Genomic DNA, 14,490 nt, shown 5'->3' with positions numbered 1-14,490 from the left:
AATCATAGAAATAAAGATAATAGAATAGACGGCGGGGGGATCGATGGACACCTTTACTGGTAGTAATTGGAAGTTAAAGTTTCATTAAATGTTAATGGTATATCAGCTAAATTGCAAGAGTCTGAAGGGATAGGTTCATTCTATGAATTCTCTTTCTATGATTGAAATGAAACACACCCTGTATTCAAGAGTTATGCGGTGTCTCAACTGATGATGGGAATAACACAAATATATCAGATGTCAAATAGGGTCTAAGCTACAACATTTGTGAAAAATCGGAATTCATACGTTTAGATAATTGACGGTTAAACAACAAATAAATATATATTTTAAACATTTTTTCAATAAATCCTTGAATAGCAAGACAACCCTGTTTGTAAGCTTTCAAATTAAATCAAACTCGACTGTTTCTCTTTTTCAGGGATTAAGACGTGGATGTTTCGTTGTAGGGCAGGGTATGCGAGATGGGTCAACTTTGAGCACCAATATTTCCTGAATGTTTTGGCATTCAGGTCCGAGAGGTCGCTTTCCGACCACTTCCACCATGGGCAAATGTGTGAAAGGTTTCTTACAAATCAAAAGGTGTGCAGTCCGAAAATGATTGAAATCAGATGGAACGACCCTACCGTATCATAGCTAGCTGGAATATAGCCTAATATAATGGTAATAGAAGGGATTTATGCTACAATACAGCTTTGTTAAATTCGTATCGGAAATGTGTTTTTGCCTCTTTTTTTTACAGAAATGCTAACAGTGTTTGTATTTTTCTGTGTCTCCTCTATAGTAAGCATGTTTCTGAACACCCTAACCCCCAAGTTCTACGTGGCTTTGACGGGGACCTCCTCCTTGATATCTGGACTCATACTGGTAAGTTGATAATATTATGCCATTTAGCACGTTTATCCAAAGCGACGTACGTACATTTTATTATATGATAATCTATGCTATTTAGCAGACCATTTTATCCAAAGCAACTGACTTACAGCACAGGGAGTGCATAGCCTACACTACACTTAAATATTATGTGAAGCCAGTGGGAATTGATCCCACAACACTGGTGTTGCTATCGCCGTGCTCTTGCCACCTGAGCCACACAGGATCATCAAGTTGAGCCCTCATTTGTCTAGTACAGTGATTGAACTGTGCTGCAGTGGTCTTCCTTACAAGTAGAAGAAAAAGAGAAGAGCTACAAGCTAGCGAACCCCCTACCTCTCTCCGTAGACTGGCCAGTTTGTTTAGCCGCCTGGCAACGACGACGAGTCTCACAGGCCTCTTAATGTGTCCTCTGAATAATTACAGCGGAGAAGAAATTCTGTGTACTGGGCTCGGCTGTGATGTGTTGCAATACAGATGCATATCAGTTATATGAATTACAGTCAGTGGAGACTGGAGAGGTTTAGATAATTGAGTGGTCACTTTAGGACAGTACGTTACTCCATCGCCAGCTCTAGACGTAGCCTAGATACGAAAGCGATACCGTTGGTGTGTATGGATTAAGACCATTAAAACCATTAAGGTCGAGGAGTGTGTGCGTGTTTGCGGATACGGAGTCTGAGTTGCATGTCGGGGGCATCTTGTCTTGATTAGGCCATGCTAAAACAGAAGTATCTGATGTGTTGATTGCCTGTGTGCAACCTCTGTATAAATGTGTATCGGACGTGCAATTTGTCTCATAACTTCAGTATTTAGACCTCTAACTTCCAAAAATTATGCTATGTTAGTTTGGGTTACATTGTACTTCAAGCGGCATACCAAAATAAGACACTATTACAACGTCTCAGTCGTATGAAGTAGCCCAAATGGTATTGGACTGAATCGACACGGCCCTAAAGACGGATTGAAATATTTTTTGAACCTTTTTTAAAATTTATTTAACTAGGCAAGTCAATTAAGAACACATTCTCGTTTACAATGGCGGCCTACCAAGAGTCAAAAGGCAATCCTGTTGGGACGGGGGCTGGGATTAAAAATGTAGGACAAGAGACACTACGTCAAGAGAGACCTAACACAACACGACGACAACACATTGTAGCAGCACAACATGGTAGCAGCACAAGCATGGTACAAACAATGTTAGGCACAGACAACAGCACGAAGGGCAAAAAGGAAGAGACAACAAAAGATCAGGCAACGCAGACACAAGTGTCAGAAAGTGTGTCCATGATTGAGTCTTTGAATGTAGAGATGGAGATAAAAACTGAATAGAACACATACATATAAGTATCATATTGTTTCTCTATGGCTCGAACCCTGCTGAATCATCCCTGAACGAACTGCCTCCTGTCTGTCCCATCAGATATTTGAGTGGTGGTACTTCAGGAAGTACGGTACTTCCTTCATCGAACAGGTGTCAGTGAGCCACCTGCGCCCTCTGCTGGGTGGCGTGGACAACAGCTCCCCAACCAACTCCAACAGCAGTAACAGCGACGCAGACTCCAACCGACAGAGTGTGTCTGGTAAGACTCTGAGATTTACTAGATAGGTAGAGCATTCGCTAGATCTAAACAATTATCTACTGAAGAGATATATATGTAAATGCTCCACCTAGTGTTCGCCCTTATGCTAGAGCAGTGGTTTCCAGCCCGGATTACTAAACCCCCTGAAGGGTACCTGGCCTATCCACAGGGGGTACTTGGAAGACTCATGAGATCATAGGCCTACTGGTAAAATGCACACGAGGGGGTACTTCAGGGGTACTCTGGGCAGAGCAGAATTCAGTTGGTGGTACAGTAACTGACAAAAGGGTTGGGAACCACTGTGCTCGAGCGTTTTACTACAGCCAGAAGTATAGAGACGCAACCCAGCTCACTTAGTAGAGGTACCAGATAGAGCATTTACCATAGAAGTCTTCTTTGTTTCGCCCACACACTTGATTAGAGGCATGTAGGCCTACGACAGCCAAATAGAGCGTTCAGTACCATAGAGAGCCATATTGTTCGTTCCCACACCAATAGGAAATCCAATGCGTGTATGTTGAATCAACACGGCATGATTGGAGAAATAGTTTTATAATTATTTGCTGTTGTAATCCCTCTGTCTGGTAAAGTAGAGTGATTTTAAGATGACAACTGGCTAGTGGTGTTTTATTTGTGGATTTGGGACGCAGTCTGGTAGTACGGACCTAAAGTTTATAGACTCTATGAGATGGTCTTACTGTAAGGTACTTTAGTGTAGGAATATCATGATGTACACTTGATCCCTAGCTTGCTCAGAGGTACACTTAGGACTCTACTTTGTCTGACACACCCAAACAATGTCTTTCTCCTTTTGTTCCCCCAGAATGTAAAGTATGGCGAAATCCACTGAATTTATTTCGAGGGGCGGAGTATAACCGGTGAGTCACATGATCCCTCACCATTTCTAGCTCTCTCCTCCCTCACTCTCCATTTTGTTTTCTTCTCATCCCCCTCACTCCCTCAATAACTCCTGATTTTCTCTCTCTCTCTCTGTCTCTCTGTCTGTCTGTCTGTCTGTCTGTCTGTCTGTCTGTCTGTCTGTCTGTCTGTCTGTCTGTCTGTCTGTCTGTCTGTCTGTCTGTCTGTCTGTCTGTCTCTGTCTCTGTCTCTGTCTCTGTCTCTCTAGCTCTCAACCTCTGATCTGTTGTTTTCTTCACTCTTTTCCAACCTGTTTTCTGTTCTTCATTCCCTCTCTCTGTTTCTCTGCCCTGCTATGTGTTCCCGCTCTCTCTCCCTGGAGAATTGGTAGCAATGGCTGGGGCTGATATGCTGTCCCATGGTGTCAGCTTTAATGCCAACCGGTTGAGAGAATCCCTGCCTCACCAGGAGCCCACACTCATAAATTAGATCAGTGCTGCCTCGTGACTCCTCATCAGCTTTTTCCACCTCTTTTCTCTTCCGCTCTTCTCGTCTGTCTTCTCTTCAACCTACCTCTCTCTCACGCCCCCTAGACTTTAAAGAAAAAAAACTTTTAACTGTGTGTATGTGCGCGCCCTCCAGGTATACGTGGGTGACGGGCCGAGAGCCACTCACGTACTACGACATGAATCTCTCGGCACAAGACCACCAGACCTTCTTCACATGTGACTCGGACCACCTCCGGCCAGCTGACGCCAGTAAGGAACACAGAGACGCACGCACACGCACACACACACACACACACACATTCACACACACACATTCACACACACACGCGCACACACATTCACACACACACGCGCACACACATTCACACATGCGCACACACACACACACACACAGACACACACACACACACACACACACACACACACACACAGTCAATCTCACCCCATCTCCAGGAAGGTTTGATTCATGTTCACAAGTGTTGTCATTGTGACCTCTCTGACCTCAATAACACAAACTAACATGTTTGTGTCTTCAGTAATGCAGAAAGCGTGGAGAGAGAGGAACCCACAGGCACGCATCTCTGCCGCACACGAAGCCCTTGAACTAGAGGAGTGAGTAGTGCTTATTTCACCTACAGCGCTATCATGCCGTGTAACGTGGTTGGCCTCAGTTCACTCATGCGTGTAAATAATCCCATTATTTCTCCACGAGGACTCTTCATTAATAAATCATTCGTAAATATAATTTCACCTCAATTGACTGAAGTTAAGTGGAATCAACCACATCTCTGCTGTATACAACCCGAATGAAAAGTGTAAGATGCACACATAAAATACTGTTTGTAGCTAATATAGTAGGTTATTGGCCTACCTCTGACTTGTGCAAACAGCAGATTTGCACATTACTCTCTTCTTTTATTATATTTTTGCTTAGTGCAAGTACTTGGTCTCCCCCTGGTGTATCCTCCAGCTATGCCATCTTCTGCTGTGTCATTTCCCCCCCCAAATTCTCTCTCTGTTCCTCTCAGCTGTGCGACAGCGTACATCCTGCTGGCAGAGGAGGAGGCTACCACCATCGTGGAGGCAGAGAAGCTCTTCAAACAGGCCGTGAAGGCAGGAGAAGGTTGCTACAGACGCAGCCAACAGCTTCAACACCACGGAGCGCAGTATGAGGCACAGCACAGTGAGTAGAGTACACACACACACGCACCGGACATACGCACCCGCACTCAAACGCTTACATATACGCAAATAAATGCATTCGTGGGTGCGCACTGACGGATTCGTCTGAATGTGCATGTGTCTGTAAGCATGTGTCCGTGTGTCTGTTACACCAGCTAAAATAACTTTGCTGTGTCTCTCAGGAAGGGACACCAATGTTCTGGTATACATTAAGAGGAGACTGGCCATGTGCTCTAGAAAGCTGGGACGAACCAGAGAAGCTGTCAAAATGATGAGAGACGTAAGTACAGTATACGCCAAGCTGCCAGGTGAATCCTAGTTTCCACTTTAGTTTGAATTTTCAGTTAGTCCAAGGGGGAGGGACTAAGTGAAAGTTGTACTTGAGTGACAGTTAGGATTTGCCCCGTTTTTATATGCCCACGTTTTCCGTCACGATACATTTTCAATGGTGATATTCTCTGACATTCATTAAATTGGGGGTATTTGATAAGAACATGTATCAGTAAATGTAAAAAATAAAATTTTAAAAAATCTAATAAATGCTACCATCTCAGATAGACCATGTAGGCCTGATGGGGCCTGTGGATGGGGGGGTTTGAGGTAGCCTGATCCCAGATCTGTTTGTGCTGTCACATGCCATCCCCTATGGTCATTGTCATGCCATGACAGTAAAAAGGGGATGACGACAAGGCAGCACAAACAGATCTGGGACCAGGCTAGGTCTGAGGCTGTGTGGGACTGGGCGGGGGTGAACTAAAACTCATGTTTCTGACTGTGTTGTGTTTCACTGCCTGTCCGGTATTACATGTAACAACAGTTGTATGTTTTCCAGTTAATGAAGGAGTTCCCTCTCCTCAGTATGTTCAATATCCATGAGAACCTGCTGGAGTCGCTGCTAGAGCTACAGAACTACGCAGACGTACAGGCCGTACTAGCCAAGTACGACGGTAGGACACACACACACTGGCGCGCGCACACACACACACAGTGAGTGAAAAGAGTCCACGTTAATCGTTGCTTATTGGTGACGCTCGAATGCTTCTATAACAGACATCTATGCAGCGCTAACAATGTCACTTGTGATTGTATTTCTGTGGATTAGACGACCAGCCGCAAGGGGAAGTTTGTATGACAGACATTAGATAACGAAAGTCATAAAATGCAAATAATTCGATAATAGATGAATACTTCTAACCGTTATGACTTGAAGTAAAGTGAGACTATATTGTAGTAAAATCCTGACACCTTGTAAACCCTTCTGTGTCTTATCCCAACTGTCCTATTCTCCCCTGTCTACTGTCATTTCATTGTGTGTAATTGTTATTTTTCCTCCACTTAACACTGTTCATGTCTGTTTTGTCTCCTCGCAGATATTAGTTTACCCAAATCTGCAACAATATGCTACACAGCAGCTTTGCTCAAAGCCAGGGCGGTATCGGACAAGTGAGTATCCTTTTACTACTGTTAAATTGGCACCAAGCGGAGTACCTGGATTAGTATTTAAAAGTTAGCCTGGGGCTATTTGTGCAACACAGAGAGAATGGTATTGAGTGACTTGCATTTTGAAATGGGTTAGGGGTCATTTTATTTTAAAATAGTTGTGTATTGTGAAAACACATTTTTTTCTTAGCCCTTGTGCCTGCCGGCACGCACACGTTGACACTTTCATACACTCAATAATCCACATTCTCACACACACACACACACACTGATCCCCCACACACCCACACACACACACCCATCTTTGAGAGTGTCCTTTCTTCCCCATGCAGGTTTTCTCCAGAGGCAGCGTCGAGGCGAGGGTTGAGTACAGCAGAGATGAATGCTGTAGAAGCCATACACAGAGCTGTGGAGTTCAACCCACACGTCCCCAAAGTAAGGCACAACAATGGAGCTACGCACTTAACACTGCTAGTAGCATTATTGCTACTGTACCTCCACACACTGAACACAAAAATATAAACGCAACGTGTAAAGTGTTGGTCCCGTGTGTCATGAGCTGAAATAAAAGATCCCAGAAATGTTCCATTCTCTCACACACAGCTTATTTCTCTCAAATTCTGTGCATAAAGGTGTTTACATCCCTGTTAGTGAGCGTTTCTCCTTTGCCAAGATAATCCATCCACCTGACAGGTGTGGCATATCAAGAAGCTGATTAAACAGCGTGATCATTACACAGGTGCACGTCGGACTGGGGACAATAAAAGGCCACTCTAAAATGTGCAGTTTTGTCACAAGATACAATGCCACAGATGTCGCAAGTTTTGAGGGAGTGTGCAATTGGCATGCTGACTGCAGGAATGTCCACCAGAGCTGTTGCCAGAGAATGTAATGTTAATTTCTCTACCATAAGCCACCTCCAAAGTCGTTTTAGAGAATTTGGTAGTACGTTCAGCCGGCCTCACAACCGCAGACCACGTGTAACCACACCAGCCCAGGACCTCCACATCCAGCTTCTTTACCTACAGGATCATCTGAGACCAGCCACCGGGACAGCTGATGAAAATGAGGAGTATTTCTGTCTGTAAAAAAAAGGGGGGGGGAGCCTTTTTGTTGGGAGAAACTGATTCTGATTGGCTGGACCTAGCTCCCAAGTGGGTGGGCCTATGCCCTCCCAGGCCCACCCAGCCATTTGAAATCCATAGATTAGGGCCTAATTAATTAATTTAAATTTTTCCTTGCATTTATATTTTTGTTTGGTGTACTACTACTATTACAACTACTGTGCTTCTGATGGTGCTACTTAAATTAAATGCTGATTGATGTTCTCCAGGTTGTAAGATAACTGGTATAACTTTGCATTAAAATGTATGTATGTTTATGTTGTTGTTCATTTTCTATTGTCCCTGCTGACTCTCGCTCTGCCCCCCGTCTCGCCTTCTCTCCACAGTACCTGTTAGAAATGAAAAGTTTAATACTGCCCCCAGAGCACATTCTGAAGCGAGGGGACAGTGAGGCCATAGCCTACGCCTTCTTTCACCTGCAGCACTGGAAGAGGGTGGAGGGGGCCCTTAACCTGCTCCACTGTACCTGGGAGGGCAGTGAGTAACACACACACACCATCAGCTTTACATTATATGCCATAACAGCTTGTTGTGTTTCACATCTTGCCTTTACTCTGTAATATGCACATATATACACACACACACAAACGTACACATTTCGAGGGCAGCGATTACAATAAAACATTTTTTACGTTTTTTTCTCATGGTACTCCATTTTGATGCATAACCAGAACCCCCCCCACCCCCACCCACTTCTTGGCTCAACACAAACATTTGTACATGACTGTACCTATTCTGAATGCTTTGTCTTCTGTCCTCCCCAGCTTTTAGAATGATCCCCTACCCTCTGGAGAAAGGCCACCTCTTCTACCCATACCCCATCTGCACCGAGACCGCAGACAGAGAGCTGCTACCAAGTAAGAGACGCTCTGGATTCAAGTTTGTGTGTGTATGTATGTATGTAGGTATGTATGGACTGAGTGTACAAAACATGAATATTAAGTTGCACCCCTCCCCGTTTGCCCTCAGCACAGCCTCAATTCGTTGGGGCATGGACTCTACAAGGTGTAAAAAGCGTTCCACAGGGATGCTGGCCCATGTTGGCTTCCCGCAGTTTTGTCAGGTTGGCTGGATGTCCTTTAGGTGGTGGACCATTCTTGATTCACATAGGAACCTGCTGGGTTTTTCGGGCTCAACATCGTTGCAGTTCTTGACACACACAAACCGGTGCGCCTGGCACTTACTACCATACCCGGTTCAAATGCACTTAAATATTTTCTTTCCAATTCCCCTTCTGAATGGCACACATATGCAATCCATGTCTCAATTGTCTCAAGGCTTAAAAATTCTTATTTTCCCTGTCTCCTCATCGACACTGATTTGAAGTGGATTTAACAAGTGACATCAATAAGGGATCATAGCTTTCACATGGATTCACCTGGTCATTCTATGTCATGGAAAGAGCAGGTGTTCCTAATGTTTTATACACTCAGTGTATGTGTGTGTACAGTGTGTTGACTGAGTTGTTGTGTGTGAGGTGTACTCTTGGGTTAACATTCTCTGTCACTGCAACTGATTTCAGTCATATGGATGACGCATGAGGTTTGTGGGGGGGATTATTATTTTGGGTTAAAGGCCCAGTGCAGTCAATTCCTATATGTTTTCAAATAACTGCCCTTTTTCTGGCCCGCAAATAAATGTAGACAAACAAATCGGTCATAAAAAGGTCTGTGTGGCCCTCGAGTCAGAGTTTTCCCACCGATCTGAGGATGACTTAAGTTTAAGTAATGGGATTTCTTTTAGCTTCAACTCCTCTGAACTGTGTGTGTGTGTTTGCGTGTATACAGTGTTGACCCTGACTATGTATCTCTCTGTGGAAGCTGTGTGTCATAAGGTGTTGGTGTACATTGTGTGTGTATACAGTACCAGTCAAAAGTTTGGACACACCTACTCATTCCAGGGTTTATCTTTATTTTTCTGATTTTGTAAATTGTATAATAATATTGAAGACATTAAAACTATGAAATAAGACGTATGGAATCATGAGGTAAACCAGAAAAGTGTTAAAACAAATTAAAATGGATTATTGATTCTTCAAAGTTTCCACCCTTTGCCTTGATGACAGCTTTGCACACTCTTGGCATTCTCTCAACCAGCTTCAGGAGGTAGTCACCTGGAATGCTTTTCCAACAGTCTTGAAGGAGTTCCCACATAAGCTGAGCACTTGTTGCTGCTTTTCCTTCACTCCGCGGTTCAACTCATCCCATACCATCTCAATTGGGTTGAGGTCGGGTGATTGTGGAGGCCAGGTCATCTGATGCAGAACTCCATCACTCTCCTTCTTGGTCAAATAGCCCTTACACAGCCTGGAGGTGTGTTTTGGGTCATAGTCCTGTTGAAAAACAAATGATAGTGGAACTAAGTGCAAACCAGATGGGATGGCGTTTCGCTGCAGAATGCTGTGGTAGCCATGCTGGTTAAGTGTGCCTTGAATTACAAATAAATCACAGACAGGTTCTTCAAAGTAGCCGCCCTTTGCCTTGATGACAGCTTTGTACACTCTTGTCATTATCTCAATGAGCTTCATGAGGTATTCACCTGGAATGCATTTCAATTAACAGGTGTGCCTTGTTTAAAGTTAATTTGTGGAATTTCTTTCCTTTTTAATGCATTTGAGCCAATCTGTTCTGACAAGGTAGGGGAGGTATACAGAAGATTTGGTAAAAGACCAAGTCCATATTATGGCAAGAACAGCTCAAATAAGCAAAGAGAAACAATAATCCATCATTACGAAAAATGTCAAGAACTTGAAGTTTCATCAAGTACAGTCGCAAGAACCATCAAGCGCTATGATGAAACTTGTTCTCATGAGGACCTGCTGCATAGTATAAGTTCATTAGAGTTACCAGCCTCAGAAATTGCAACCCAAATAAATGCTTCAGAGTTCAAGTAACACACATCTCAACATCAACTGTTTAAAGGATTCTGCATGAATCAGGCCTTCATGGTCGAATTGCTGCAAAGAAACTACTGAAGGACACCAATAAGAAGAAGAGACTTGCCAAGAAACTCAAGCAGGGACTTTAGACCGGTGGAAATCTGTCTTTTGGTCTGATGAGTCCAAATTTGAGATTTTTTGTTCCAACCGCGTGTCTTTGTGAGACGCAGAGTAGGTGAACGGATGATCTCTGCATGTGGTTCCCACCGTGAAGCATGGAGGAGGAGGTGTGGTGATGCTTGGCTGGTGACTCTGTTGGTGATTTATTTAGAATTCAAGGCACACAACCAGCATGGCTACCACAGCATTCTGCAGCGATACACCATCCCATCTGGCTCGCACTTAGTTCCACTATCATTTGTTTTTCAACAGGACAATGACCCAAAACACACCTCCAGGCTGTGTAAGGGGTATTTGACCAAGAAGGACAGTGATGGAGTGCTGCATCAGATGACCTGGCCTCCACAATCACCCGACCTCAACCCAATTGAGATGGTTTGGGATGAGTTGGACTGCAGAGTGAAGGAAAAGCAGCCAACACGTGCTCAGCATATGTGGGAACTCCTTCAAGACTGTTGGAAAAGCATTCCATGTGAAGCCGATTGAGAGAATGCCAAGACTGTGCAAAGCTGTCATGAAGGCAAATGGTGGCTACTTTGAAGAATTTAAATTATGTTTTGTTTTACACTTTTTTGGTTACTTCATAGTTAATGTCTTCACCAGTATTCTACAATGTAAAAAATAAAGAAACCCACGAATGAGTGTCTAAACTTTTGACTGGTACTGTACGTTGTGTATAAAGTATGTACAGTGTGTTGATGCTCTCTTTGTATCTCTCTCATGTGGAAGCAGTGTTTCATGAGGTGTCGGTGTACCCTAAGAAGGAACTGCCATTCTTCATCTTGTTCACGGCTGGTCTCTGTTCCTTCACCGCCATGCTGGCCCTCCTCACACACCAGTTCCCCGAGCTCATGGGAGTCTTCGCTAAAGCCGTGAGTCTCCTACACCGCTCTCACACACTATCCAGTTGCCTTTGTAAGTCAAATCCCCAATAAGGTTCTTTGCATTCAGATTCTTCGTAAGGTGGCCATTCATTTGGTTGCGTTCATGTCCTGGACAGACTCTAACAATCATAGACCTGCCTTCGTCAAGTCTGGATGACAGGAGACTAGCCAAGCTCTATACAAGTTGCAACATCCTCTATCAATGTAAGTTCTTGTAGATAAGCGGGGAAGGAAATGAGTAAAGGACGCAGCCTCAGACTATTGAATCCACCCATGTAGAACCGACACAACTCCCTCTCCCATCTGCCAGTGGAGGGCTCTGTCCTCTCCTCTACCTAATGTTCTTCCTCAGTAGGCTTGTACTGTCTGATGCCACTCCCCTGGAATGTGTGTGAGCTCATGTCTCTGCTCCTGGTGTGACACAATCAGCAGCTACTATCTCCTCTGCAGGGGCTTGCTCTGACCCCACACTGGTTGTGTGCTGCCTGCGAAGAGCTGATGACACACACACACATTTTAAATACTTTATTTGAATTCACAAATCACATTACAGTCAAAGGATTCAAACATTTCAAAGGTCATGGATATCTGGACAGTTATGGATATAGAACGTACCTTCTCCATACAGCTATGCCGCCCATGATCGCTGACAACAGAGCAGTACCTTGCTAGCTGCTTTTCCTTTGACCTATGCAGGCCTGCAACCTGAAGGCCACGTACTGTCAGCCTATGTACTTGGACGAAACTCCAAAATAGAACTCCCAAATATCAGCACCACAAGTGATAACCAAGGCTGTTCAGTCGTGACACAAAGGGCTGGTATTTCAGCAACTTGGCAGCAAAGTTCTGCTCCATGTAGGAGTACAAAAGAGCAACCCTCTTCCAAACTGAGCACCTCCCTCCGGCCTCCCCCCACAACAACAATATCAGCCATATTTGGTATACAAGAAAGCACGTCATCGTCAACATCAAACCAGCCTCCTCTGACAAGAGAATGTTTGTGCATATGCACTGATGGTGGTACTACCTGTCTCACCTCACTAGCTAGATCAACAAGGTGGTCATGTCTAGCTATGTACAGGTAGGTCCTTGTATGAACGGCAACCATTCACTTGTGTGACAGACTCCATTACATTTGACTCATGTGAGATATAAGTGGATCATGGTTTGCAGGGTACCAGAGTGCTAGGTTGTGTTTTGTTGGTAGAACCTGCAGTCTCGCCTTAGCGATAAAGGTGAGAATGTCCTCACCAATAGCAGCATTCTAGTATATGGAATGAGAGAAAGAATGGTCAGACACGTGTATACACATACACACAAGCTCACTGACCCACTTCCAATACTTTGAAAGTGCACTCTTCTAAGACAAACTAATCAGCACCTGGTTTACACACTAGGGTTCAAACAGATGTGCCTTCTTCCTTACTCTCTTCCTTAAAGTAAATATCCAGTGTTTCCAGATTTCTATGAAATATGACATTTAATTATTTACAATATGAGTGAAATGGTTTTCCTTCCAAAAATGTCTAAGTATGTTTTTCTGTGTTGGAATGGTGTCGGTGTACCCCAACAACAGACTTGTGTGGGCGGATACAGGTCATAAAAAAACTAAATGATTAGACTAGTGATTGGCCAGCTCATCCTCCTCAGGCCAGCTCATCCATCCAAGGAAATACCGGTAGCAAGCGTTTTTTCAAACGGTCTGTTATGAGATACAAGTTTAAGGTGGTTTTTCCTCCAATTTATGCTTTAGCCACAAATACGAGTATGTGATGAGTCAACAACAATATTTGGGTATGGGTTAACACAATATGAACTTTGAAGTGAGATTTTCACCGGACAGTTACTTTAAAGTAATCACTGATCTAATATGATTGAATTGATGAAAACACGACTTGGCTTTCACCTATCAGATCAGTGGCTTCTCCCAAGGAAGGGTGCATCTTCAAAGGGTTGGAACAGGGCCTCTTTCCCTCTTAGCGTGTAAACGAGGTGCTCGTTTCACCTCTCTCTCTCCCTGATGGCCTTTTTATCTGCCATCTGACTAAGCCGAGCCTCCATGACCCGCAATCCCTCTGAGGGAGCCCCTATCCCCCACACTGCATGTTGCCAAAACACAGAGGAACGAGGGATGAGCAGAGAGACAGAAAGAACACCTCTGAGAGAGAAGGGGGAGTTGAACGGGGGGCTGACCGAGAGAGTCAACCACCACTCTCAGGTGTTAGAACACAGCCAGTAGTCAACATACCTGGGAGAAAAGTTATGGTTCTGCCCCATAGAGCACAGTACCTCAACTGGCATGCTACGGTGCTCCTATCATATTCCTCTAGCATTTGAGGTCATCGACAACACACACTACCTACCTTGAAATGTGCAGAGATTCAGTTGAGATGGCTACATTCTAAACTGGCATGTTATGGTGCTCCTACCACGGGCCTCTAACTAGCATTTGGGAGGCCGTCTACATACGGTACCTTGAAATGTTCCGAAAAAGATCTGGTTCACGTTGGTTCCAGTAGGAATTGGCGTAGTGTGTGAGAGGTCATGTGTTCTAACATCTTCTCTCTCGCTGTCTGTCTCTAGTTTCTTAGCACCCTGTTTGCTCCTCTGAACTTCATCATGGAGAAAGTGGAGAGCATCCTGCCATCCAGTCTGTGGCATCAGCTCACACGCATCTGACAGTGACCAGCCTCGCCCGGACTTGACTGACACACTCTTTGTGCCAATATCATGGATTAGACGGACAGTGAGGATGGATTGGAAGAAAAGGGAAACATGGAGTTCTGAATTGCTTTTGACTTTATTTGATATTTTGTCTTCAAATCTCATGTAAAACCGTTTTTTTGTTGTACAAAAAAAGGTGATCAATTGTCATCATTAAAAAAGTGAAAAAATACATAAAATAAAGGACTTTTTGTGTATAGCAATGTGTAACCTGCCATTTTGATTGTGAAGCATATCAACATTTTAATAAATATT

General features: G+C 44.0%; 1 protein-coding gene across 4 annotated transcripts in view; it reads left to right on the top strand.

Annotated features, from left to right (window-relative positions):
* Positions 1 to 14,434, top strand: part of LOC112252646 (suppressor of tumorigenicity 7 protein homolog) — a 79,631-nt gene extending 65,197 nt beyond the window's left edge. For all 4 annotated transcript variants that reach the window (XM_042323333.1, XM_042323331.1, XM_042323334.1 and 1 more), the window contains 14 exons: positions 785 to 867; positions 2,297 to 2,456; positions 3,280 to 3,334; positions 3,957 to 4,072; positions 4,360 to 4,435; positions 4,852 to 5,006; positions 5,188 to 5,285; positions 5,838 to 5,952; positions 6,376 to 6,448; positions 6,778 to 6,880; positions 7,896 to 8,046; positions 8,334 to 8,426; positions 11,357 to 11,499; positions 14,095 to 14,434. In XM_042323333.1, coding sequence (XP_042179267.1) covers positions 790 to 867; positions 2,297 to 2,456; positions 3,280 to 3,334; positions 3,957 to 4,072; positions 4,360 to 4,435; positions 4,852 to 5,006; positions 5,188 to 5,285; positions 5,838 to 5,952; positions 6,376 to 6,448; positions 6,778 to 6,880; positions 7,896 to 8,046; positions 8,334 to 8,426; positions 11,357 to 11,499; positions 14,095 to 14,190 — 1,512 coding nt within the window. In that variant the 5' untranslated portion in view covers positions 785 to 789 and the 3' untranslated portion in view covers positions 14,191 to 14,434. The remainder of the gene's footprint in view (positions 1 to 784; positions 868 to 2,296; positions 2,457 to 3,279; positions 3,335 to 3,956; positions 4,073 to 4,359; positions 4,436 to 4,851; positions 5,007 to 5,187; positions 5,286 to 5,837; positions 5,953 to 6,375; positions 6,449 to 6,777; positions 6,881 to 7,895; positions 8,047 to 8,333; positions 8,427 to 11,356; positions 11,500 to 14,094) is intronic.
* Positions 14,435 to 14,490: the final 56 nt, after the last annotated feature.

Source organism: Oncorhynchus tshawytscha, linkage group LG06, assembly GCF_018296145.1.
Source record: "Oncorhynchus tshawytscha isolate Ot180627B linkage group LG06, Otsh_v2.0, whole genome shotgun sequence".
NCBI lineage: Eukaryota > Metazoa > Chordata > Actinopteri > Salmoniformes > Salmonidae > Oncorhynchus > Oncorhynchus tshawytscha.
The sequence above is the reverse complement of the archived record's forward strand: the minus strand, read 5'-3'. Positions and strand labels throughout refer to the sequence as shown.